Source organism: Cervus canadensis, chromosome 3 (assembly GCF_019320065.1).
Source record: "Cervus canadensis isolate Bull #8, Minnesota chromosome 3, ASM1932006v1, whole genome shotgun sequence".
Lineage (NCBI taxonomy): Eukaryota > Metazoa > Chordata > Mammalia > Artiodactyla > Cervidae > Cervus > Cervus canadensis.
This window is the reverse complement of record NC_057388.1, coordinates 91,513,436-91,540,615: the sequence shown is the minus strand read 5'-3', so window position 1 is coordinate 91,540,615 and position 27,180 is coordinate 91,513,436. Positions and strand designations below refer to the sequence as shown.

At 39.8% G+C, this 27,180-nt stretch overlaps 1 protein-coding gene across 2 annotated transcripts in view; it reads left to right on the top strand.

Moving 5' to 3' along the window:
* CHCHD3 (coiled-coil-helix-coiled-coil-helix domain containing 3) overlaps nt 1-27,180 on the top strand; it is a 283,851-nt gene that overhangs the window by 171,370 nt on the left and 85,301 nt on the right. Inside the window, exons 5-6 of one of the 2 annotated variants that reach the window (XM_043463743.1) lie at nt 4,024-4,038; nt 5,957-6,040. In XM_043463743.1, coding sequence (XP_043319678.1) covers nt 4,024-4,038; nt 5,957-6,040 — 99 coding nt within the window. The remainder of the gene's footprint in view (nt 1-4,023; nt 4,039-5,956; nt 6,041-27,180) is intronic. The other variant, XM_043463744.1, reaches the window with a different exon arrangement.

The window sequence follows — 27,180 nt, the reverse complement described above, 5'->3', positions numbered from 1 at the left end:
TCCCCTTCTCCTCCCACCTTCAATCTTTCCCAGCATCAGGGCCTTTTCCAGTGAGTCAGTTTTTCACATCAGGTGGCCAAAGTATTGGAGTTTGAGCTTCAGCATCGGTCCTTCCAATGAATACTCAGGACTGATTTCCTTTAGGATAGACTGGTTGGATCTCCTTGCAGTCCAAGGGACTCTCAAGAGTCTTCTCCAACACCACAGTTCAAAAGCATCAGATTTCTTACAAGATTTAAAACGATAAGAAGTGTAGTTACAGGGATTTCCTGTTTAGATTGATTTAGAATTGTTGCGTTTTCTCAGTTTTAGTAATTTCTGTCTTCATAACCTCCTCCCATGGAAAATTGAGCTGATACCTGCTTTGTTTTCTACCTTGAGGTATTGAAATTGAACCCTGGCCTTTAAAGAACTTTGTCATTTAAAATATGTAAGTTTTCCCATAGCACCAGCTCTCCCCTCACATGCCTCGTACGTGATGTGTGAAGTAACAGTACTTGCTCGGAGCTGAGTGATTATGATGTCACTGCGTTGCCAGTGCTCTGTGCCCTGTTCCTTATCTCAGCCTCCCGGAGCAGCCAGGCCTGAGAGGGCCGAGCTGCCATGCCCAGAACCTGTCACTGTGAAGATTTCTCTAGGAGCATACATGGAAAGGTACATGCAAACTATCTTTATGTCACAGACGGAATCCCAGTGTTCACTTCTCTTAACTTACTGTATCATTTGTTGTTAACAGCTTCAGGTCTCTTCTGAAATGAGGAAAGTCTTTTAAGGAAGTACGTACGCGTTGTGTACTTCATTTTGAATCTGGCTACCAGCACCGAGTGCAAACATCAAAATGTTTATGTGTTGGGTTTCTTAAAATTCGATTTCCTTATTTTCTTTCTCTTGTATATGGCACACTCCAGTTTTCCATAATGATCCATTTAGGCGCTTTCTGTCATGTTTTCAAGCCCAATCACATTATCCAGAATCTAACAGAATCTGAAGACTAATCAGCACACGTTACTTCTTGAGAAGGAATAGTGAACCAGAGACGGTGGGGGAAATTTTTTATATCCATCTTTTCCCCTAAGAAACGATCCTCCTGTAACAGTGAATAACGTTGTAACCCTCTTCATTGTCATTTGTTCGTTTACAATGATTCCATATCTGTCAGACCGTTCTACGTGGAAGTTTCATTCCCTGCAGTTGGTTTACCGCTTTTTCTTAAGTCGTGTGTGACTCTTCATCCTCGGCAGCTATTAGTTTAGTCAGTGTATCCCAGGCTTATTTAAGTTTCCAGGTTCGTGCTGTGTGACTTTCTCTCCCAGCCTCACATTAACTGTTTCAAAGCAGTGTGCCATTGAGGTGGTGTGGCCGTGTTTCTGGCTCTGTTCTTCTCCCCAGCAGATCTCAGGCTATTGATTCTGTTGACAGTCTAAGAGAAAGACCTGGGATGTCAGCCTGTGGTTGGGTGTTTTCAGGCCTTCGGAGGTGGTTCGTCTTTAGTGTGCATATCTCAGCTTTTGATGTGTTTCTTTAACAAAATTCCAAGGATTACATCTTACGATGTGGGTGTTTCTGCATATCTTTCATTTAGGTGGTAATCAACCTTTCAAAATTAAATTTGGTGGTTAGTGTGGTCTCTTTTAGGCCGAAGCTGTATAGTTGTGATACTGAATTCTTAATGTTTTCTAAATAGCCATAATAGAATATCTATTTCATTTTTTTTCTTAAAAAAGAAATCTCAGTGTGCAGCACTATGTGAACAAAAGCAACATTACTTAGTGTAAATGGTTTAAGAACCATGGTTGGTAATGTCATGCATTGAATGGGGAGATAATCAAGTCCTTATACATTTAGCATTTACTAGGTAAAATAATTTTCCATGCTGTAAATAACTGCTCAAGTTGTTAAATTTGTTTGTTAGTATTAGCCACTTAATTACTCACTCTTTTGTCTTTTGTACCATGTTAGATTTCTATCTGATAATCACAGACAAATGTATGTGATAATAATGTTTAAAGATTTTTGATTAAAGATATATAACTTTATTACAGAGATTTTGGAAAATAGAGAATAGTCTAAGTAAGAAAACTATCCCACTGTGCATATCATATCCACTGTTAACGTCTCAGTATATATTACACTTTTTCTGTGTCTACATAACTAGGTGCTCAGTTTTTCCTGTCCTTCCCTTCTCTGCCCCCCCACCCCCATTTCTTCACCAAAATTAGGAATTTAGTGTACCTGGTAATTTGTGACCATTCCCCTCCCCTTAATATTTTGAGTTAAAGAAATCAATTATTCTATTAAAGCAGTATTTTTTAATGGCTCTCAATGTTTGATCATTATGGCCAGACTCAAGTCTTTATAATAAAGAGCCTGTTGTTGGACCATATCTTATATACACACACCTCTGTTGTTCCCAGTTTTTTGTTGCTTTAAATAATGTTGGCAGTGTTTTCTTAGGTATAAATTTTTGTGTGCTTTTCTTAGTATTTCTTAAAATTAAATGCCTAGAAGTGAAATTAACTAACTGATAAGCAAATTAACATTAGTAAAGATATATATATATTTATAAAATTATTTTCATAAATTTTAATATGCTTTATTTGGATTAACTTAAAAATTTTATATTGTTAAATTCACTGTTTTGCGATACAGTGTTGTTTGAGTTTTGACAAATGCATGCACTTGTCTAACTACCATAATCAAGAAGGAGAATTGTTTCCTCACCTCAGAAAATTCCCTCCTTTGTCTTTTGACTACGAAGTGTGTTTATTTTTAATACGGGAAATGTAAGGAAAAAAAATAATTAGAAACCCCTCATAAGCTTATCACCCTGCTATAACCTCTGTTGACATTTTGTTGAATATCCTTCTGTTCTTTTATTTCTTCTTCCCTGCAAAAAAAGAGATCATACTCCCCTTTCTGTTTATAGTCTTTTTCTTTTTTTTACTTAGTATATTTTGAGTATATTTTAATTTAACCGTTAGATCGGTTTTTGTTTCTGTTTCTTTGCAATTCTAATTAATCTTATCATGAATATCTTTGCATATTGCCATAATTACTTAAGTCCTAAAAGTAGAGTGTTTAGATCTCAGTGCATATGTACGGTTTTCAAACTTATTTACATTTTGTCAAACTGATTTTTAAAATGCTTATGCCAATTTATATTCTGACGAACAGTGTCTTGAAGAGAATGTTTTTCATGTATCTTGGGCAGTATTATTTTTATTTTATATTTTTAAATCTGATAGATGAATTATGGAATTTTATTTTAATTTTCATTTTTGATTTCTTGTGGGTTTTTAAAAAATGTGTTATGTACATTTTTGTGCAGATTGCTAGTCTGTGTCACTTGAATGTTTTTCTCTTGACTCTTTTTGGGGATGGAGAGCTTATTTTTTAAGTGCTTTTTATGTGAGCAATACTAATTTCACTGTTAGGGGTTAGTATTCTTTTCATTTGCTTGTTCATTTTGTTTAATGTTTTTTATTTTATGGAGGTTCTCATAAATCCATCCTTCTGCATTTCCTTTATATTTGGGGGGTATGTGTTGAATTTAGACAGATCTTTCCTCTTTAGATCACATAGTCTTGCATATTTTCTTCACATATAATTTTATCAAAAAATTCTTTCTCCATTGCTACTACTCCATTACAAGTACATTATTACTATTCTTCTTATACTCCTGTTAGACTAGTAAGGTTTTTACTGTTATGTCAAGGAGCCATAGATTATGTGCTTGCATATGTGTGTATTTTTTATTTAATCTCATTATTTGGTTTTTAAATTATTCTTATACTTTCAAGAAGCATGAACTTTTTCATTGAAATCTTCTATTCAAACAGAATTTAATAGTACAATAATATTCAAATATGTGCAAAGTTAAGCAAGTCCTCTTATTTTTTTCCCCATTGTCTCCTTTGGCTTGCATTTTAGGTAAATACTATCCATCTGATTTCTTGGTTGACATTTGGGGAAAAAGTGTTTCTCCTGGTAAATAACTGTTTCTCTGTTTTTTACATGCCACAGGATATTGAAATCAAAGTAAGTAGCAAAACAATTACCTACAACAAATGTGCAAATGAACTCACCTGAGTTAAGCATGTAGTGACAGTCTCCCTTACACAGGTTGAGCCAGGAGAACCTTGATCGCCTTGCATGGCAAAAGAATGGGAATGCCAAGATATTTATTTTGCTTATTTCTTAAAATTTCTAGTCAGGCTTGTGTTCAACATTCATTGACCAAAAAATATGTTAAAAACTTTTCTAATGTGGGTAATGTAGGGAGGTTTGCTCTCAGAAATAAAGGTCATTTAAATATAATAAAAATAGAAGCAGCAGTTTAAAAAATGCATTTTTCATTGTCCCTCCCCCAGTTTATTGAGATATGATTGACCTACAGCAGCGTGTGTGAGGTGTACAGCATAACAGTGGTTTGACTTACACACCTCCTGCAGTGATGACCGCAATAAGTTTAGTAAATACCCATCATCTTCATATAGACACAGCATTAAAGAAGTAGAAAAAGATGTTTTCTCTTGTGGTGGGAACTCATAGGATTTACTCTCTTATGATCTTTATAAGGTAGAACAGTATTAATGATCTTATCATGTTGGGCATTACATTCCTAACGTTAATTTATCTTATAACTGGAAATTTTTATCTTTTGACCACTCTCATCTATTTACCCCCCTCTCTCCCCCTCACCTCTGGTAGCTACAAATTTGATCTCTTTTTCTCTGAGTGTTTTCATTCGTTTGTTTTTGAAGTATAATTGACCTGCAGCACTATGTTAGTTCTTGATATACACCATTGTGATCTGATATTTCTGTATATTGGAAAATGGTCATCATGATAAGTCTGGTTGCCATCTGTCACCATGCAGAGATATTACATAATTAGAGACTTACAGACTACATCCCCCAACTGTAGTACATTTCACAGTTGTGAATCATTCATTTTGTAACTGAAAGTTTGTATCTCTTATTTACCCTCACTTGTTTTTCTCCTCCCCCAGGTGCCTCCTCTCTGACAGCCACCTGTTTCTTCCCTATATCTATGACTCTGCTTCTGTTTGGCTATATTTGTTCATTTGTTTTGAGTTTTAAATTTCACATATAGTGAAATCATACAGTATTTGCCTTTCTTTATCTGCCATTTTACTTACCATAATACCCTCTCAGTCCATCCGCTTTGTCCCAAATGACAAGATTTCAAAGAAATGCATTTTTAATTTAGCTTCAGAAACATCCATAAGAAAGCATTATTTTTTTCAAGGATAAAGATTTTATTGCTTGAGTTTTAATTTCATTAAAAAGATAAATTAGTAGGATAACTAAGAGTTATAAAATTACTTTTATTATTTTACTTTTAATTACTTAAAATTATTCAAATAAAGAATTAGAATGGTTTTTGCCCTTTTTGCCAAAGACAACTATGCCATTAAAAAGGAAGTAGACCGATACATTTATTTATATGCTGGTTTCACTGGGTATTTTAAGGGTTCTCGTATGGAAGGTTTATGTAGGGTTCTCGTACGGAAGGTTTATGTACAAAATGTTATATAGGCATTTTTTTATTGCTCAAGAAAGGTTAATAACTCTCTGTGTCTTTTGCCTGGGATAAAAATCAAAGTTTTATTAAGCAAAATATTAATCCTTGAAATTACTCTTCAAAAGAGAAGTTAAATAAAACTGTCTGTGCTGTAGTCTGACATTATCAGAAACATTTGGACAAAGTAGGACACAGCTGTTACAGTTTAAAAAAATACAATGCAGGCCCATTCTTTACATTTAAATACATCAGTCATCATCTTATAAATGTTTTTTCTATAGCAGAGACCTACTAGCCTGCAAAAAATCTTCATCTTTGTATACGTATTTCTAATGCAATTTATACTTAACTTTTGCTTTGCTGTTACTGCTTTTTCTTAATATAGTGTATTTTTCATTTCTTTTTTTAGGCTAAGCAGCTGGAAGAGAAAGATCGGGTGATAAAGAAGCAGGATGCATTCTACAAAGAGCAGCTGGCTAGACTGGAGGAGAGGGTATGACTGTTTCTTGTCCGTGATTCTCTTCTCTTAACCACATCTGCAGTGTTCCCATGGGTGTATTTAAAAATCAATACATTAGAACTGTAACCACTTTTCCTAGTTAAAAAGTGGCCAGGAAGTAAAGAAGCCAACCAGGGCGATCATTCTCGAAGATAATGTCATTTCTACTTTGGTAGTTTTGCGTATTGTTGTGTTACTGGTTCGTTGATAACATTTTACTACTCAGGAACTCCCCCCAAATATTTTCCCCTATATGTTTAGAAGCTGCATTGTCTCCAGGTCAAGCAGTAGAGTGCTATTCTGGGCTCTGCCAAACACTGACTAAACTTGAGCACATTCTTAGAAGCGGAAATGTTTTGAAGGATAAACTGTCTTTGTGAAAGCTCAGTTTCATTGCACTTGTGGCCAAGAAATGAATGTCTTTTTCAAAACTGGTGGACAGAAGCTGAACAGTAGGACTCAGGAGAAGAGTTAGGTGGAGAGTGGAGGAAGTACCTCTGGTTTCTATGACTATAGAGTTCAACAGACTCGAGGAAATTGAGACTGAAACAGGAGGAGGCAGTGGGCTTAAGATTGGAAATTTGGGGACCCAGTCAGTGCCCCTATTCAAGGAAATACTTTATTGTCTAGGATAATTTCATACCTAGACCATGAGGTTGCAAAGCTGGTTTTCTCTTTGCTTTGATTGAGACCTCCAAATTTGATTTGAAATAGCATGTTTAGTAAACAAAAAGTAGGTTAACTAAGAAATAGACTGTCAAACTCCATTCAGTATAAATATTTGTATGTTGTCTTCATCTCTCTCTATGTCACTGAACTTAGTACTTCTTGAATGTAGAGACCATTTTCTCATTGATTCAGCAGATGTGTGTATATGTCAGGCCCTAGTAGTGCCAGAGATAAGCTAATGAAGAAAGTGAGCTAACCTGCTGCCCTTCTGGAGCTTAAATTCATTAAAACCCTGTCAACATGTTGAATGGCAGATTATAATAACATGCAAACAGTGAAGTGGAAAGAGGAGTCCCAGGGCCTAGGAATGTAGATGTGGGGCTGGGTGGAAGGACCTTTCTAAGAGCTATCTGGGTGTGGGAAGCAGGCCAGGACCAAGCCCTGAAGCAGGGTTGTGCTTGACATGTTTGGAAAGGCTAGATGGCTTGTGAGTTGCTGTCTTCAGTAAGAACTGAAGCAAGAGGGACTTATTAGGTTGATGCAAAGGTAACTGCAGTTTTGGACTGTGAAATTTTAAATCATTATAACTAGGCTCAAATATATCTTTATTAATCAAAATAGGAACCATCGCAATGAACATATTTTTGCCAAAGAGAAATGACCCTTGAGGTATGGTTTGCAGAGGACTGATTTAGTGCACAGGTTCTGACACCTGGGGGCTTAGATTCAAGTCCCTGAACTGGCATTACCTGCTGCCTATCTCGGAGTATCATACGTAAACTTTAGGTTTCCTCAGCTCTAAACTGAGGATTTAGTAGTACCTACCTCACTAATTTGTAAAAAGAGATAATTCTCAAATTAGCTGTAAGACTGCCCAGGACAGAGTAACCGTTCAATCAGTGGTAGCTCTTCTTTTACTTCTATCCCGAGCACTGTTTCTGATGTAATGAGTAAATATTATCTGAATCAAATGAACGAGTGAAAGTTTTTGAGGTGATTAACCAGGAACCTGCTTTTCCCCCACCCAATGATATTTTTCTGTGCCTTCAAGTATTACTGTGCTAGGTATGTTTTGACGTTCTCATTGATCACTGTTACATACAAGAAAAGGCACTTGTAAATATTCACCCATTTCTCATAAATGACGAATTTCCTAGAGATATTCAGTGATTGGTTTGAGGCACTGAGAGGATGGATTTACTCTTGGCCAATTAAAGATGGCGCTAGTGGTAAAGAACCCTGCTGTCAGTGCAGGAGACATAAGAGAAATGTGTTTGATCCTTGGGTTGGAAAGATCCCTTGGAGAAGGGCGTGGGAATCCACTCCAGTATTCTTTTCCTGGAGAATCCCATGGATCAGAGGAGACTGGCCGTCTACAGTCCATGAGGTCGCAAAGAGTCAGACCACAACTTAGCAACTAAGCCTCCACCACATGTAATACCTCTCACATTCTTAAAAAGTTTATCTCACATCTCTGTCAGCTTTGATAAAGCTGGCAAGATTTGCAATGAAACAAGTATTTGAAAAACTTTAAAATGGCTTTGTCAGTGAAGAGTTGATACCTTTGCATATTGGTTCTAAGAAGGGTGAAATTGGTGTACAGGTAAATTACACTTATTACTCCTCATGAGTTGGAGAAAGGAAGAAATTATCTCAGATGTCTGGGGAACCAGCTGATATGAATATCAGGGCGGGGGAAAGCTCCATTCACACAAGGGAATGTCTAATTGATAAGAAGTGTATTAAAGTAGAATCTAGAGACATCCCAAGCTGTATTACAGAACTGCTTGTGTTTAAAATGCTCAGTAGACTTGGGTTCATATTCTCAAATGACCATAAATTTCTCACTTTAAAAGAAGCAGAATGAGATATTAAGATAACTCTTAGGGATATCATGCTGTAGTTGGATCATGAAATTTGCATCAAGTCAAGGAAAATGAATAGCTGAGTAATAAGATTATGAGTCATCAAAAAGTGATAATGTACAGATGGTTAACAAACACATGAAAAGATGCTCAACATTGCTCATTATTAAAGTAATGCAAATCAAAACTACAATGAGATACAACCTCACACCGGTCAGAATGGCCCTCATCAAAAAGTCTGCAAACAATGAATGCTGGAGAGGGAGAAAAGGAAACGCTCTTGCACTGTTGGTGGGAGTGTAAATTGATATAGCCACTATGGAAGGTGGTATGGAGATTTCTTTAAAAAACTAGGATTTTAAAACCACCATATGACCTAGCAATCCCACTCATAGGCATATACTCTGAGGAAACCAAATTGAAAGAGACACATGTATCCTATTGTTCATTGCAGCACTATTTACAATAGCTAGAACATGGAAGCAGCCTAGATGTCCATTGACAGATGAATGGATAAAGAAGTTGTGGTATATATACACAATGGAATATTACTCAGCCATAAAAAGGAACACATTTGAGTCAGTTCTGTTGAGGTGGATGAACCTAGAACCTTTTATACAAGGTGAAGTGAGTCAGAAAGAGAAAGATAAATACCATATTCTAACACATGTATATGGAATCTAGAAAAGTGGTACTGAAGAGTTTATTTACAGGGCTGTAATGGAGAAATAGACATAGAGGATAGACTTATGGACATGGGGAGAGGGGAGGAGAGGGTGAGATGTGTGGAAAGAGTAACATGGAAACTTACATCACCATGTGTAAAATAGATAGCCAATGGGAATTTGCTGTGTGGCTCAGGAAACTCAAACAGGGGCTCTGTATCAACCTAGAGGGGTGGGATGGGGGGGAGATGGGAGGGAGGTTCAAAAGGGAGGGGATATATGTGTACCTGTGGCTGATTCATGTTGAGATTTGACAGAAAACAACAAAATTCTGTAAAGCAATTATCCTTCAATAAAAAATAAATTTTTAAAAAGTGATAATTATACAATTACTGTGGCTGCTAATGTAGCTGATAGGCAGATGGTGTGGTGGTCTTAGAAGTCATCCTGGGAATAACTGTACAAGATTCCATGTCCCCTCTTCATTAATAGACCACCTAGTATTCAGCTGATGCTTTCACCAGTTCATCTAGTTAAAAGAGAGAAAGATAAGTACTTGTATCCACTTTTAAACTTACATTTTTAAACAGGAACCTGGACTTCATAGTCGGTTAAATGATTCTGCAACTTGTATAATACCACAACCATTTTTCCTTACATTAGCCACTGCTGGATTCCACATTTTGCATCTTTTAACACACGGTTTGCAGAATTTCTAACAGAAATGGTTAGACATTGTACTATTTTCATTGTCATCACAAGAAAAATCCTCCTTACAATCTTCTGCATTAAGTTTAGAAAGTGCCTCATCTTTGCACACCTAAATGTCTCTCACATACTCCAAGGTGAAATCCAACTGGAAAAAATTCAACTTAGGTACTTTTAGGAATGGCAGTAATAAACAAAAATATGATATTACAAAAATGGACAGAAGACACCGAGGTTAAATACCACAGATGTAATTTTATGATTTTCAGTATCTTGTGCACAGTGGAAAATATTCTTTTTATAAAAAATATTTCTTTCTTTGGCTGCACTGGGCCTTAGCTGTGGCACGCTGGATCTTTGATCTTCACTGCAGCATGTGGGGTCCACCGCCCTGACCAGGGATTGAACCCTGGGCCCCCTGCATTGGGAGTGCAGAGCCCTAGCCACTGGACCACCAGAGAAATCCCGGAAATACATATTCTTTAAGGGGCAACAGCTTATATTTTGGAGAAGGCAATGGCACCCCACTCCAGTACTCTTGCCTGGCTAATCCCATGGACGGAGGAGCATGGTAGGCTGCAGTCCATGGGGTCGCTAGGAGTTGGACATGACTGAGCAACTTCACTTTCACTTTTCACTTTCATGCATTGGGGAAGGAAATGGCAGCCACTCCAGTGTTCTTGCCTGGAGACTCCCAGGGACAGAGGAGCCTGGTGGGCTGTCATCTATGGGGTCACACAGAGTTGGACAGGACTGGAGCGACTTAGCAGCAGCAGCAGCTTATATTTGTTAAGCTCTTTCTTACCTCATGTAGGTATGCCCTAACTGAAAAAAAGCTTGAGTATCAATTCCCAGTGGTTGATGTAAGAAGATTGAGAGTATTAATTCCTGATCAGTGATTGATGAAAGGAATCATGGGGCAGCTTTTGAGGAAAATGTTCTTAAATGCCTTTGCCTGTGCCTTCACCAATCCCTGTGGGGCTTCTCTGGTGTCTCAGACAGTAAAGAGTCCACCTGCCAAGCAGGAGACCTGGGTTTGATCCCTGGGTTGGGAAGATCCCCTGGAGAAGGGAATAGTGGGAACCCACTCCAGTCGTCTTGCCTGGAGAACCGCATGGACAGCCGAGGCTGGTGGGCTGCAGTCTCTGGGGTTGCAAAGAGTCAGACACGACTGAGCCACTTTCCCTTGCAACTCCCTCAGGTAATTCTCCATAATGCTTTATGTGTTTCTCTTAACGTGCCAGGTTTATGCTGATTGTCATTAGTTATCTGTGTTTATCTGGTGAGCACCTTAAGGATAAAATCATTCTCTTATTTCTGTATTTTCCACAACTCACATGCAGTGAGTGAATCTTGCAGTTCCTAAGTTTATGCCATAAGGTTAGATCCAAGCCATTCATGTACAGTTTGTAAGTATTTGCAAAATATTTAGTTTCTTTTTCATTAGTTAAATTAATGATCTAAATCTGTCCTTTGAAAATATCAAGTTTAACTTTGAATATCTGGATATGTATAGCGTCTTCATCATCCTCATAGCTAACAATAAGATCCTTTTAAGTATTTATGTTGTGTGGGGCACTTTGCATGGATTATATCATTTTATTCTCATAAACAACCCTAGGATGCTGTCAACCCTTTCGTTTAGGTGAAGATCCTACAGGTTCAAGTAATTTGCCCGAGAATATACAGACAAAGGGCTTCCCAGGGGGCTCAGCGAGAAGAAACCCATCTGCAGTGATGGCGGAGCCGCAGGAGACACGGGTTCAGTCCCTAGGTTGGGACGATCCCCTGGAGAATGGCTGCCCACTCCAATATTCTTGCCTGGAGAATCCCCTGGACAGAGGAGCCTGATGGGCTGCTCAGTCTATGCATGAGTTCAGAAAGGGTCAGACAGGACTGAAGCGACAGAGCACATACGCACGCATACAGTCAAAATGTGACCTGAATTTGACCCAGGTCCAACACCTGAGCTGTTAGCCATTGTCCAGTACCATCTTTAATGTTTCTCAGTTCTGCACTTGAGAAGTTGTAACTTAACTCCTTCTGGCTTCTAATACAGTGTTTTAGGTCCTGTTGTTAAAACTTGATCAGTGTTACCATATAACCTGGAAGTGTTTAGCATTCAAAATGCTTAATTCCCCCCCCCCCCCCCCCCGGCCGCCCAGGATTTGGCACTTCCTGGGAAAATTTGACCAAAAGGGCAGCAGCAAGGTCATATTACTTAGCAACTGTGGCATGACACCCCCAAGAATTACTTTAATGTCTAGTTGTGCTGCTTGTACCTTGAAGGAAGGAATTCATAGTAATTCAGGGAGTTTAGAAATGTCTTTGGGGCCTCCTATTCATTCATAGGTTCACAGTGTTGCCTTGGGATAATCTGATTCCATCTCTAGGATGAAAACAAATTTTCTGTTTTATCAGCTGTTTGATGGTTATTTCATGAAAATCTGAATTTGCCTGCTCCTGAAACATCCCTTGCCTGGGTATTCTTCAGAAGAAGGTGTATTTTCCCATAGTCTGTTAGCCCTCTGGAAAGGAATGGAGAGGCAGGACTAAGTCCATGGTATAAAAGGACAGAGTCCAGTTTCTTCCAGGATCTTCTGGGATGAAGGACCCCTCCCTCCCTCTCCCAGGATATCTAGAGATGTGCATTCTTTGATGATGAGTGTGTCTTGCATGTCTAACTTCTCAATTATAAACTTGAATTGAGTTGCTCTATGTTATCCACTTTGCTCTTGGTGTTCCTAAGAATGGTGGGGTTTGGCACAGCATGAAGAGAGCTATAAAAGCCCTAGTGGCTTGAGTAGCCGAGGGAGATCAGAGAGCTTAGTTGGATACCATTACAGTGTTCAGATCAACAGGGTAGTGCGGTTTGTATTGTTTCCAGTTTGCAGGTTCCTCTGGATTTCAGCAACTATTTGCATACACACTGCCATCAGCCCCATACAATTAAGAAGGAGAGGGAATTGTACAAGCTGAGCAAAAGAGAGGGATGCAAAGAGAATGGTGGAAAATAAATTGTCATTAAGAAGAAAAGTACTTTACTAGTTCGTCACCTGTGGAGAGAGTTGCTAATTAAATTCTAAGGTCATGCTTACATCAAATGAGCAAGTTTTCAAAGCCTTTCACTTACAGTGGGTGGCGTATCTTCTATTGCATCACAGCGTTGGGCTCATCTGTATGATTAATTGGCTGTTTTGATTGCTTGACTTCTTCTTTGTCAATTGGTACCTTCATTTCTGTGTTCCTCTCTGCAAAGCTTGGGGGAGGTGGGAAATGCCATGAATGATGATAAAGAGAAATGACAACAGAACAGATTATTGCCAGCCCTGTGTGCTCCTTATGGAAAGAAACTATTGGTGCTTTTGTACTATCAGATGAAGTCTGTCATTGTAAAAAGATTTCATTGAGTGGAGCTGGGTTAGCCATTTCAAGGGATTAATACAGGATGGAATTTCAGTCAGACCACTGGCATCTGCGATCCTAAAACATGAAGATTCTTTCTTGAGGGGGGTGTAGGGCGATAACTACTAGACTCAATTTAAGAGATAAAAAAGCCCTTTGATATTCTCCCTCTTAGGTACTTTCTAAACAGTTGTCCATGATCCTAGGTCATATGGGTAGCTCATATACACTGAATTGTGTGTATGTTTTGGCCAGGCACTGAGATATAGCAAGTTTAACTCAATAGTTAAAAGCATTACTTGGTGGGAGATATTCCTTAGTAGTTTATTCTAGTTTGCACTTGTCAATCTAGAGAGAGAGATTATTCCTTTGACACTTGGAAATTTTGTGCTGGCCTCCTCATTCATCTTTGAAACCAGGGCAGCTTCTCTAGTTATCAAGAGTTGCAAGAAACAGATAAAGCTCTCTTGTCCAAGAGTTTGTATGTTGAAGGCATAAAAACCAATGTCACTTTAAATTGTATTGCTGTTACAAATGACTGAGATTTCAGTGAAGTGGTTTTTAGCATATACCTTTTGTTACTCGATGAATTTTTTTTTTAAATCATTAACAAGTATTGATAGTTCAAATAAATGTACTTAGATATTAGCGGTTAGGTAGAGAAATTAATAAGGCTCAGTATCACTATATCTCTTGTTAATATAATTGAAACAGTTATTTATAACTTAGGTTCGGAGACTGAACCCTTCTGCGCTTTTACTGGGCTCCCTAAAGGAAGTTCATTATTGTAGACTTTGTAAGAGTAGCAAGGAGGGTGGACTTTTTTTTTTTTTTTTCTCCCTATTTTGTCCTGTAGGGGCAAGAAAATCGATACAGTGGGGATCTTATCCTTAATTCATTATTCAACAAGTCCTCCAAACACATTGGCTTTTCTGTTAACCTCTGAGTTTTCCAATGGGAAATGTGCCGCGGGTAACCTTGAAATGCTTTTTTAATCTGGCTTTAGGGATATGAGAGTTACATTTTTTTTTTTCCGGGATGAGCTGTTAAAAGTGCATCCTGTTAAAATGATCCCTTTAACTGGAGCCAATTTTTCTGTGCCTAACTTTAGAGGAAAGATTTGCAAATCATGGGCTCAGCACTTAATTTGGGGCTCTATTTACCATGTAGGCTGTCAAGAAGTATTAACCTTAAGGTACGATGAGAACGTGGAGTACAAAGCTGTGAGCTCATGACACCAAGTGTACCAGGTATTAAGTAGCATTATCCGTCCTGCTCGCTACAGTAAATAGGATTGCACTATTATGATGTGTCAGGGCTTTCAGGGAAATCAAATTTACAAGACACTAAACTGCCATCCTCTCTGCTGAGCGGCTTTATTCTTGGATCTTGCTTTCATATTAATCCTGTTGGTTAGGAAATACTTGTAGCAATTGTGCATGGAAATTATAATTTAATGATCTCTTCCTTTTCTCTATTCAGAGCTTAGCACGGACCACTGTGCTTTGCAGCGATAGCCCCAGGGCTCTGAGAAAGAGATAATGTGCAGTTCCAGCTTTAAAGTCCAGTATTGCCTTTCTGTGAGTGCTTGTAATGATCATAAGTGCTAAGATGCCAACAATATGGGCTGCATACTTTCTCAGCTCTTCACATCTCCTTTACCTTGTGAGAGGCTGTACAGTAAAATAGATTCTGTTTACCATGACAGTTTTTCAAATGATATGCCACTTGAATGTGTAAAGACAAGGTAGAGAAATGAAGTGTGATGAAATCTAGGGAAAATTAATTCTGCTTTTAAAGATTCTGTTTGTTCTGTCTGGGGAGGCTCAGTAGGCTGTTTGCTTTGAAAAACAATTAATACCCTCTTTCCTTTCTCTGGGATTTTTTCTTGCTATTGATAAGAATGTTGCAGCCAGGAAGGCATTCTGTGTTTCCTGTGTATTTCCTGTGTATGTGATTGAAAATGAGCTAAATCTCTTGAATTTTCTTTGCATCCAATTTCATCATTAGTGATTGTTTTGCTTCTTGATACCGTGTTTATTTATAAATTTCAAATGCACTCCATTTAGGCAAACCAGCCAGTGCTCATTTCCCTATTTTCCTGACTGAAAAATTAAAATGCATGAATATTAATTCTTTTAAAGGAAATTGCAGGGCTGGTATTGGAAAATGCTCTTCTCAGTTTTATGTCCAGACCATGAGCCAGCTGTGCCACTGTAAGGGATTACATCTCAACACATTAGCTTCATTAAGAAGGCTGTATTTGGTCATGAAACATTTGCAGATAATATTATCTCATAACAAAATCAAATAAAAAGTTCCCATATCTGAACTTGGCATGTAAAGCAGATTGGCATGGTAAGGAAGGGATTTAAATCTAACCTGACCATGGAGACTGAGATAGGAGTTTAACCTTGGTGGTGTTTATCAGAATTGGGTGGGGGCAGGGTTTGAGGGGATCCTCGACATTCACCATTCATTCGAACACACATTTGTTAATCTCCTCTGGTGAGACAGGCACTGTACGTAGATACAGTGACAAATACAAGCAGCGCCAATACCTGTTGGCATCTGCTACAGAGCTTTTGATTGCCACGGTGGATTCATGTAGCCTTTGCCAGGCTTTCTTCCAGAGTGGAACTGTTTTGTGAGGAGATAGCCACTACTTTTGTCCCTTCAAGGTCTAAAGATCAAGGGATTTAGAGAAGAGTTTTGTGGGTTGAAGAGATTCATCAGGTAAATGCTCAGATAAAGACCCAATAAACCAGTTACCTTCAATGGCAGTCTTTGGGAAATAAATGTTAAATATGTAAGTTCCATAAAGACCAGAACTGTTTCTACTTTTTGATCACCATAATAGTGCCTGGCACATAGTAGGTGCTAGATAACTTTTAAAATTAACGTGTTAGTCAGGAAGTGGGATGAGTTCCTTGGCCAAATAATTTTGAAGAATGTTAAGCTTAACTAAGTAGAACAGATTTCTTTACTGTAGTCCTTCTCTGAGTTTATGTACATTCCGAGCTTCCAAGATGAGAATACTGCATGCCATGTTTCAGCATTATACTTGAACCATAAAGTCTCTTTTTCAAGAAACACTCATTAACTTATCCCAGCCCACCATCTGAGATTTTCTGCGCCCTGCATAATGCTACTACTTAGATTTTTTGAGTTCTTTCTGATTTGCATCGTAAAACATAGAGGTCAAGAAGCCATAGAATTTCATTGATAGAGTTCCTAATTTGACGGCTTCTGAGGACCTGCAACCCTCCTGGAATTGCCTGCCTGTATACTGTGTTGTAAAAGAGTGGACAGAGGAGAAAGAGACCCAGGGAGTCTATAGTCCCTCTGGAGGGCTCTGTGTTCTGACTATACTTTTCAGAATCTCTATTCTAGCAGTCTTTGAGAAAGCTATGCCCACAGTAGCTCAGTTTCATCAGGGCCCTCCCACCGCAGGACATAGTTCAGTTCAGTTGCTCAGTTGTGTCCCAACTCTTTGCAACCCCATGGACTGCAGCACACCAGGCTTCCCTGTCCATCACCAAATCCTGAAGCTTGCTCAAACTCATGTCCATCAAGTCGGTGATGCCATCCAACCATCTCATCCTCTGCTGTCCCCTTCTCCTCCTGCCTTCAATCTTTCCCAGCAGGATGCAGAGCCATGCCCATTAACCCAAGAGTCGTACATCCTCATATGAAGAATCAGGCACATAGAATGCCCCCAAGGATCAGGTTCCCCATAGAAGTTTTCTTCTTTTCTCATTAAATCAAGTAGAGTAATTGGATTTCATAAATATTGAATTACCACCATGGATCTCTAACCTACAAGTGTGTGCCAAGACCCAGAGCTGGAGGAATAAGGAACAACATTTTCCCTCCCTTCATGACCTCGAGTTTTCTGTGCCCTTTTGGAAAGACTTTGGAAGCAGTAAGATCTGCGTGCCATGATCAGAAAAATCGTGTAGTCTTTGTGTCCTCTTAAGTTCAACACTCCTTCTCTGTAGTCTCATTCGCCTTCACGCAAGAATCCAGGGAGGATAGTGTGGCCACAGCACTGCCCCCTCACAACTTGTAGTTTCACACCAGATCTCTGCTAGCAATGCCTGGCACATGGTGTTTGACAGATCTTTGCTGAGTAAACAAAGGAGCTTTCAACAGGTAAAAGGCTTCAATCTCCAGACTGGCCCAGGTACCCTCGATATGCGTCTTCCAGATGACTTAATGGGCACCTCATGCCAAGCTACACCTTATCCTGCAGGTTCGCAGAGATTCAGACCTGGGTCCTTCTGCTCCAGCCATGCCAGCTACTGGAGCAGGCTATCTTACTTCTGTCGTTCAGTCGCTCAGTCGTGTCCGACTCTTTGCGACCCCATGAATCGCAGCACGCCAGGCCTCCCTGTCCATCACGAACTCCTGGAGTTTACTCAAACTCATGCCCATCGAGTCGGTGATGCCATCCAGCCACCTCATCCTCTGTCGTCCCCTTCTCCTTCTGCTCCCAGTCCCTCCCAGAATCAGGGTCTTTTCCAGTGAGTCAGCTCTTCGCATGAGGTGGCCAAAGTATTGGAGTTTCAGCTTCAACATCAGTCCTTCCAATGAACACCCAGGACTGATCTCCTTTAGAATGGACTGGTTGGATCTCCTTGCAGTCCAAGGGACTCTCAAGAGTCTTCTCCAACACCATAGTTCAAAAGCATCAATTCTTTGGCACTCAGCTTCTCACAGTCCAACTCTCACATCCATACATGACCACTGGAAAAACCATAGCCTTGACAGATGGACCTTTGTTGGCAAAGTAATGTCTCTGCTTTTTAATATGCTATCTAGGTTGGTCATAACTTTCCTTCCAAGGAGTAAGCGTCTTTTAATTTCATGGCTGCAGTCACCATCTGCAGTGATTTTGGAGCCCAAAAAATAAAGTCTGACACTGTTTCCCCTGTTTCCCCATCTTTCCATGAAGTGATGAGACCCATGCATGATCTAGTTTGCTGATGTTGAGCTTTAAGCCAATTTCACTCTCTCCCTTCACTTTTCAAGAGGCTTTAGTTCATCTTCACTTTCTGCCATAAGGGTGGTGTCATCTGCATATGAGGTTATTGATATTTCTCCCGGCAATCTTGATTCCAGCTTGCTTCCTCCAGCCCAGCATTTCTCATGATGTACTCTGCATATAAGTTAAATAAGCAGGGTGACAAATATACAGTCTTGACATACTCCTTTTCCTATTTGGAACCAGTCTGTTGTTCCATGTCCAGTTCTAACTGTTGCTTCCTGACCTGCATATAGTTTCTCAAGAGGCAGGTCAGGTGGTCTGGTATTCCCATCTCTTTCAGAATTTTCCACAGTTTATTGTGATCCACACAGTCGAAGGCTTTGGCGTAGTCAATAAAGCAGAAATAGATGTTTTTCTGGAACTCTCGGCTTTTTCAATGATCCAGCGGATGTTGACAATTTGATCTCTGGTTCCCCTGCCTTTTCTAAAACTAGCTTGAACATCTGGAAGTTCACAGTTCACATATTGCTGAAGCCTGGCTTGGAGAATTTTGAGCATTACTTTACTAACGTGTGAGATGAGTGCAATTGTGTGGTAGTTTGAGCATTCTTTGGGATTGCCTTTCTTAGGGATTGGAATGAAAACTGACCTTTTCCAGTCCTGTGGCCACTGCTGAGTTTTCCAAATTTGCTGCCATATTGAGTGCAGCACTTTCACTGCATCATCTTTCAGAATTTGAAATAGCTCAACTGGAATTCCATCACATCCACTAGCTTTGTTCGAAGTGTTGCTTTCTAAGGCCCACCTCACTTCACATTCCAGGATGTCTGGCTCTAGGTGAGTGATCACACCATTGTGATTATCTGGGTCATGAAGATCTTTTTTGTACAGTTCTTCTGTGTATTCTTGCCACCTCTTCTTAATATCTTCTGGTCATACCATTTCTGTCCTTTATCGAACCCATCTTTGCGTGAAATGTTCCCTTGGTATCTCTAATTTTCTTGAAGAGATCTCTAGGCTTTCCCATTCTGTTGTTTTCCTCTATTTCTTTGCATTGATCGCTGAGGAAGGCTTTCTTATCTCTCCTGGCTATTCTTTGGAACTCTGCATTCAAATGGGAATATCTTTCCTTCTCTCCTGTGCTTTTCACTTCTCTTCTTTTCACAGCTATTTGTAAGGCCTTCTCAGACAACTATTTTGCCTTTTTGCATTTCTTTTCCAGGGGGATGGTCTTGATCCCTGTCTCCTGTACAATGTCACGAACCTCCGTCCATAGTTCATCAGGCTTTATCAGATCTAGTCCCTTAAATCTATTTCTCACTTCTACTGTATAGTCAGAAGGGATTTGTTTTAGGTCATACCTGAATGGTCTAGTGGTTTTCCCTACTTTCTTCAATTTAAGTGTGAATTTGGCAGTAAGGAGCTTATGATTTGAGCCACAGTCAGCTCCCGGTCTTGTTTTTGCCGATTGGATAGAGCTTCTACATCTTCGGCTGCAAAGAATATAATCAATCTGATTTCGGTGTTGACCATCTGGTGATGTCTATGTGTAGAGTCTTTTCTTGTGTTGTTGGAAGAGGGTGTTTTCTATGACCAGCGTGTTCTCTTGGCAAAACTCTATTAGCCTTTGCCCTGCTTCATTCTGTACTCCAAGGCCAAATTTGCCTGTTACTCCAGGTGTTTCTTGACTTCCTACTTTTGCATTCCAGTCCCCTATAATGAGAAGGACATCTTTTTTGGGTGTTAGTTCTAAAAGGTCTTGTAGGTCTTCATAGAACCATTCAGCTTCTTCAGCGTTACTGCTTGGGGCATAGGCTTGGATTACTGTGATATTGAATGGTTTGCCTTGGAAATGAACAGAGATGATTCTGTTGTTTTTGAGATTGCATCCAAGTGCTGCATTTTGAACTCTTGTTGACCATGATCGCTACTCCATTTCTTCTAAGGGATTCCTGTCCACAGTAGTAGATATAATGGTCATCGGAGTTAAATTCACCCATTCCAGTCCATTTTAGTTCGCTGATTCCTAGAATGTCAACATTCACTCATGCCATCTCCTGTTTGACCACTTCCAATTTGCCTTGAGTCATGGACCTAACATTCCAGGTTCCTATGCAATATTGCTCTTTACAGCCTCAGACCTTGCTTCTATCACCAGTTACATCCACAACTGGATATTGTTTTTGCTTTGGCTCTATCCCTTCATTCTTTCTGGAGTTATTTCTTCACTGATCTCCAGTAGCATATTGGACACCTACCGACCTGGGGAGTTCCTCTTTCAGTATCCTATCAATTTGCCTTTTCCTGCTGTTCATGGGGTTCTCAAGGCAAGAATTCTGAAGTGGTTTGCTATTCCCTTCTCCAGTGGACCACATTCTGTCAGAACTCTCCACCATGACCCGTCCCTCTTGGGTGGCCCCACACGGCATGGCTTAGTTTCATTGAGTTAGACACGACTGTGGTCCTGTAATCAGATTGGCTGGTTTTCTGTGATTATGGTTTTAGTGTGTCTGCCCTCTGATGCCCTCTCGCAACACCTACCATCTTAATTGGGTTTCTCTTACCTTGGACGTGGGGTGTCTCTTTACGGCTGCTCCAGCAAAGCGCAGCCGCTGCTCCTTACCTTGAACGAGGGGTATCTTGTCACGGCCGCCCCTCCTGACCTTGAACGTGGAGTAGCTCCTCTCCGCGCTCCTCGCCTGCGCAGCAGCCGCTCCTTAGAGGTGGGGTTGCTCCTCTCGGCCGCTGCCCCTGACCTCGGGCGTGGGGTAGCTCCTCTCAGGTGCCCCTATCTTACTTACATAAAATCAAACAGTGCAGATGCCACTATTTGGGCAAACTTTTAAAGTAAATTAAATCACATTGCCTAGGTGATGTTCTCATTGATTACTTTTCTGTGACTTGAGGCTGGGGTAATCCATTTTATACACAAAACCTGCCCTAAATAGAATCCCAACTTCATGAGTTATCCCCAAACTTGGCTTTTGGTAAAAATGTTCATGAGTACTTTGCACTCTGGTCATCCTTGCTGTTCCAAGGCTATTGGCCAAGAAATATAGTATCATTAGAATCAGCATCATATTAAAACAGCTACCACCTATTTGGGCTTCCCTGGTGGCTTGAACGGTAAAGAATCTGTCTGCAATGCAGGAGTCCTGGGTTTGATCCCTGGGTTGGGAACATCCTCTGGAAAAGGGAATGGCAACCCACTCTAGTATTCTTGCCTGGAGAATTCCATGGACGGAGGAGCCTGGCAGGCTACAGTCCATGGGGTCACAAAGAGTTGGACGCAACTAAGCGACTCTCTCCTTTCACCATCTATTGAGGGATTATTATAAGCCGGGAAGTACAGAAAATGATTTAAAAATCATTTAACTCTAGGACAGACCTCCAGGGAAAGGTGTTTTCTTCCTTCACCACCTAACTAGTTACTGATTTTTTTCTTTGGGCTCAGAGACATCAAGTAACTTGCGCTAATGTTGCCCAGCCAGTGCAGCCAGGCCTCTATCTCCTCGTTGACCACCTCTCCTTCTGTGTGACCAGTGAGCGACTGTGAGACTCCATTAGGCTTTCTGGCCTCAACATCTATTACTCAATTCCACTCCCCGAGACTTTAAGAAGAATTTTGGTGGAAGTGGGCATGACAGTTCTTGTTTAGAACCAGGAGAGTCAAGTAACAGGTTCTCAGCCTTGTTTCTCTTAGCAGCATTTGTACTTGACTTCCTTTATAAACTAAGCACCAGTAGTCTTACATAATCATGGATCATATTCTACAGTCAAGTAATAGTGATAAAACATTATTGGATATTGGATACAGTGAGTATGGCTTTAGTGCACAGACTAAACTGATGGAGACGCTGTCAATAAGGAAATAGTACAGGATCTGTGGATTGGGCCTTATCCCCTGAGGGGACGGATGGAAAAGATGAGGGACTTGGAAATACTGTGTTGGGGGGCGGTGGGGGGAGGAGAAATAGCCGGAAATCAACAGGACAGGCTAGATTAGCCAAGGTGATGATGCTGAGACCTAGTTGACCATGAGAGACGTGGGTGGAAGGTTCAAGAATGATCTGGTAACTCCCACTTCCACTTGGGCACTCTTGCCCTCACTGTCTTCCTTTGCAGTGGCCCACTTTGCAAAACTGCTTCCAGTAGATCTCTCACAGAACCCTTGGAACTCTGTGTCCATGGCAGTCCTGCCCATTTTGCCTGCCGTTTGGATTGTGACCATATGGAAATTTGGAGTATGAACTTCCTGCAAAGTTAGATTATAGTCATACAAATATGTATCTACTGTTAATTTCCTTTCTCTAGTTTAGGGCCAAAGATGTTGCTCCTATCTTAGAGCTATTTGAACTTCAACTCAGGGGCTTCCCTAGACTCTGCCACAGAATTAACTCACGTAATCAATGTCAGAAATATACCACTCAGTCAGCTACCCTTAAGCCAGCCATTCCTGCGTTTAATCTCCGTGATAGTTTTCCCTCTACAGCTTCAATATGGTTCATCCCCTGTCTAGGGGATGCTGACCACCTGCTCTGTGCCCAGTTATCGTGCAGAGCAGGTCCTGTGATACACGGAGTGGCTAAATCAGGCACAGTTCACCTCTGCTGTCTCATCCCTCCTCCTTGCCTGCTAGTTGTTCTTAATATTATTATTTCTAGAACTTAATCATGATGTCGTCTCTACCTTACCTAGACTGACTATAAATGATGTGAGGCGGAGAGTGTAAATAGAAGTGTGTGGGAAGAGTAGTTCAAGGGTGAGGGTTAAGATCCTTGGGTAGGCAGTCCATGTGCTGTGAAGATCTGTGTTTCTGTTTATCTGTCATTAAGACAAAAGTGTTACTAGAACTACAATGAATGTTTCTATAGTTCCAGAAAAATAATACATAATAAATTGTAAGCTGTCTAGTCTCTCATGATGTACTTGCTCTAGATTGTAGAAATTTTGGCAGACATTCCTAGAACTATTTGTTAAAATTCAATAGCATGTAATTAAAGACAGAGACTGCCATTTCTCTGTTGGGTACATTAAAAAATTATATTATATATCATTTGGATTTGACCCCGAACTCCATTCCCCAAAGAATAATGCCAGAAAGACAAAAGGGTAAGTATTTTAGTCTTAACTAGAGGCACAAGTTACATAAAGTAACTGCATTTACAGAGCTGTCAATTATACCCTAGCTATTTAAGAGTAATTATGCAAAAGATAGCTTCTGAATGAATATTACTTTACACATCGCCAAATGGAAACAGTGATTCTGATGAAATTCTGGGTTTTCAGCCTTGCCAGGCACAGAATGAGATTGCTAATGTTTTAAGCCTGGGCTGACGATTAAAACCAATATTAATACAACAACCTGGATACTATGTTAATGAAATGGAATATTTTATAGGCACATAAAAGTTTACTGCTTCTTGGAACTTTAATATTCTTCTAGCACAGAAGTGTGTTTTTTTGTTTTGTTTTCAGACAAGGAAACAGAAATCTAGAGGTTTAAAAATTGGTTTTATGTACTTAGGGAAAGGAGTGGTGGCATTGTTTACCGAGTCATTATTATTGTCTCATCAAGTAGGTTCTAACTTAGTGGATGAGGGTTTGTTTACTTAGGTTCCTAGAACTGATTTGTGTTGGGGTGGCCTTGTAGATATTGCAGAGGTGACTGAAATATAATGAATACTTGGAAACCATTCCTTAGGTTTTATGAAACTTAATCAAACAGACAGTAAAAGTTTCTCTAGCTTTGTTGATATCATGGTACAAAGCAGGCATGCAGTAGTTTTAAAATTATTTGCTATGCCGAACAAAATAAATTTTTACTAGAATTTACCTGGTTTGTTCTATCGGAAGAAGGGACAGCTAAGTTGCTAATTTGTTCCAGTTGCTAATTTTTATCTACCTACAAATGCTTGTCTTTTGGTCATTGCCTGAGATATTTAAGAATAACCCCAGACCTCAAGAATGTTAGGGAGATGAGCTTGGATGATTCCAGAATGCATTGAAGTTTTGGGATCCCTCCACCAAAAGACCTCAAGGTAAATATAATGGTATCAAAGACAGGTGAATATAGATTCACTTCTACTTACTGGTTCTTTGTCCTTGGAAGCACCCTGCAACCTCTTTGACCCTCAGAGTCCTCATCTATAAGTGGCTTTCAAAACATGTTTCCTGAGGGTGTGGAGAGGAACTGAAACGTTGCATGTGAATTTATATGAATATTAAATTAGGATAGCACTAGGTATCATCATCATTAGTTTCCATCGTCTAGGAGATTGATAATTATATGTTGTTTGAGGTAACTTGTTGGGGGGAAAAACCCTAGAAAAAAATAGCTATTATTTTGTCATGCTGAAATGTTAACTTGAATTTTGCCAGAAGGAATGGAATCATTGGCTCAATTGTGGAACTATTGCGTAAAATAGATAAAAAATTTTTAAAAGCTACAATTTAGGTCTACATTATCTTTTGGATTTTCAGATCTCTTTAATGTACTTCATTTTATCAGGTAAAAAGGGATTTCTCTTGCATGTATTTCTATTCAAATTTGGCTGCCCTTGTGTGTGAGAGAGAGTAATCTGGATACTTGAGTGTCCTTCTGTACTTAGCTTTTTCTGCCATCCTCCATCTTTTGAGAGAGGCTGGTGTGAATCTTTGTCCATTTAGTTGAGTCTTTAAGTTTTCCGGGTTAAAAATGGCTTAGTTAAGAAACCCTAGGATATTGTAATGTTGGAGTCGAGTGCCTGAAGACTGGGTACACAAAGGCCCAGAGGTCAGGCCCAGAGACTGCAGTGGTGACCTCTGGGGCACCGTCTTTGGGGCAGTTCCTGGGGGGTGGGAGCTGAGGGCCAGAGGGGACTGCAGTGGTGACCTCTGGGGCACCGTCTTTGGGGCAGTTCCTGGGGGGTGGGAGCTGAGGGCCAGAGGGGACTGCAGTGGTGACCTCTGGGGCACCGTCTTTGGGGCAGTTCCTGGGGGGTGGGAGCTGAGGGCCAGAGGAGACTGCAGTGGTGACCTCTGGGGCACTGTCTTTGGGGCAGTTACTGGGGGATGGAAGCTGAGGGCCAGAGGGGACTGCAGTGGTGACCTCTGGGGCACTGTCTTTGGGGCAGTTACCGGGGCATGGGAGCTGAGGGCCAGAGGGGACTGCCGTGGTGACCTCTGGGGCACCGTCTTTGGGGCATTTCCTGGGGGATGGGAGCTGAGGGCCAGAGGGGACTGTAGACTCTGGGAGAAATTCTGCACAGCTCATGTCTAGGTTGGTTCTTGTTGTTTAGTGTTCACTTTTCATTTTAATCTTCTGTTGACAGTCTCTGACTTTGGATATTAATGGAGAACAAGGATTTACCTCTTCACTGTGACTTTCGGGTCAGTCTTGCAGAGTTTCTTACTTTAGTGTTGTTTATTTTTTTAAAACCCTCTTCCTATTATCCATTAAAATGGGATGGATGGCAAGGGGGATAAAGCATGAATGAGGACAGGTCACAGGGTAGTGATGGGACAAGACTAAGGAGATGTGAGGCAAGGAATCACAGAGGGGCGATTGCTTGATAGACATTGCTCTTCTCTGGGTGGACTCCACAGTTAAGAACATTATAACCCTCATTATAAGGGTCTTCTCTTGAAAAATGAGGCTTATGTTTTGCACTGTATTCCTGAGAGGCAGAAACCATCTCTGATGGGGTCCATAGCTTCAGGAAAATGCTAAGGGTATGTTGATATCAGTATTGTAGATTTCATTTCTACAGATAATGCACTAGGTCAGGTGTAATTCCAGCATGTCTCATCATTTTGTGGTTATAGGAGGATCTATGAAACACACTTACCAAAAAGCAAAATCACTGAAATCCTTTTAATTATGAAATGAAGAGCCTCACAATATTGTTGGCCAGCTCAGAAAACAACCACAATATAAATACAACACTAATAGAAAACAAATACCTAATAATACAATACAAAATAAATACAATACAAAACAAATGGAACACAAAACAACAGTAACACCTAGTGTTATCATCTTAAAAGTGTACCTTTTTTGACTAGATTCCTCAAGAGGCCTTTTGAGATTTGAGAGTTTTCATAAAACTTAATTACTAAAGACTTCAGTCTAAAAAACAAAATCATCAACCAGTAACCTTTCAAAAAGATTTATCTGTATAAACCGCTGATATCTTTCTCATGTAAATACATTTTCATTTATTTCCCACAACTTCCTGTTCTCTTTACTGCTTCTGTCTCAAAAAACAAACCAAAAACCCAGTTAATATTGGTTAGTCCCTAAATTATGCAGTTGTTATGTTTTTAATCCCTTGAATCATAGTATATTTTAATGACTAAAGTATCCAGTTGTTATAAATTATGAGCATTATAAGGATTAAAAGCCTAGTTTCTTAATTGTGGGTAAATGTCTTTTTATTGAAATATGTGCATATATAAAGATAAAGGCATAAGTAGCTATTGTAAATTGTTTTTTCTTGCTCATTTTCTGTGTGGTACAAAACATGGTAAAATACCTGCTAACTCACCACTCTGAACACCCACACTGCAGTTAAAAAAAGTTCTCATAGCCTATTTTATATAATATACCTTCTGGATCATCCCATTATCCAAAGAAAACCATTTTTCTTTTGAGAAAATTGCAGCTCTTAAAGTTTATCCACATACCAAACAAGATGTTGGTAGATATTCTTTATGCTTTATAGTTCTCATTATTTCTTTATCCTAAAATCAGTGGTGGCAATAAAATATTATATGTTTGTAGTAAGTATTTTTAAGAAGCTGAAATACTGACTTTTATATAATGTATTTCTAGTAATAACTTATCTGTGA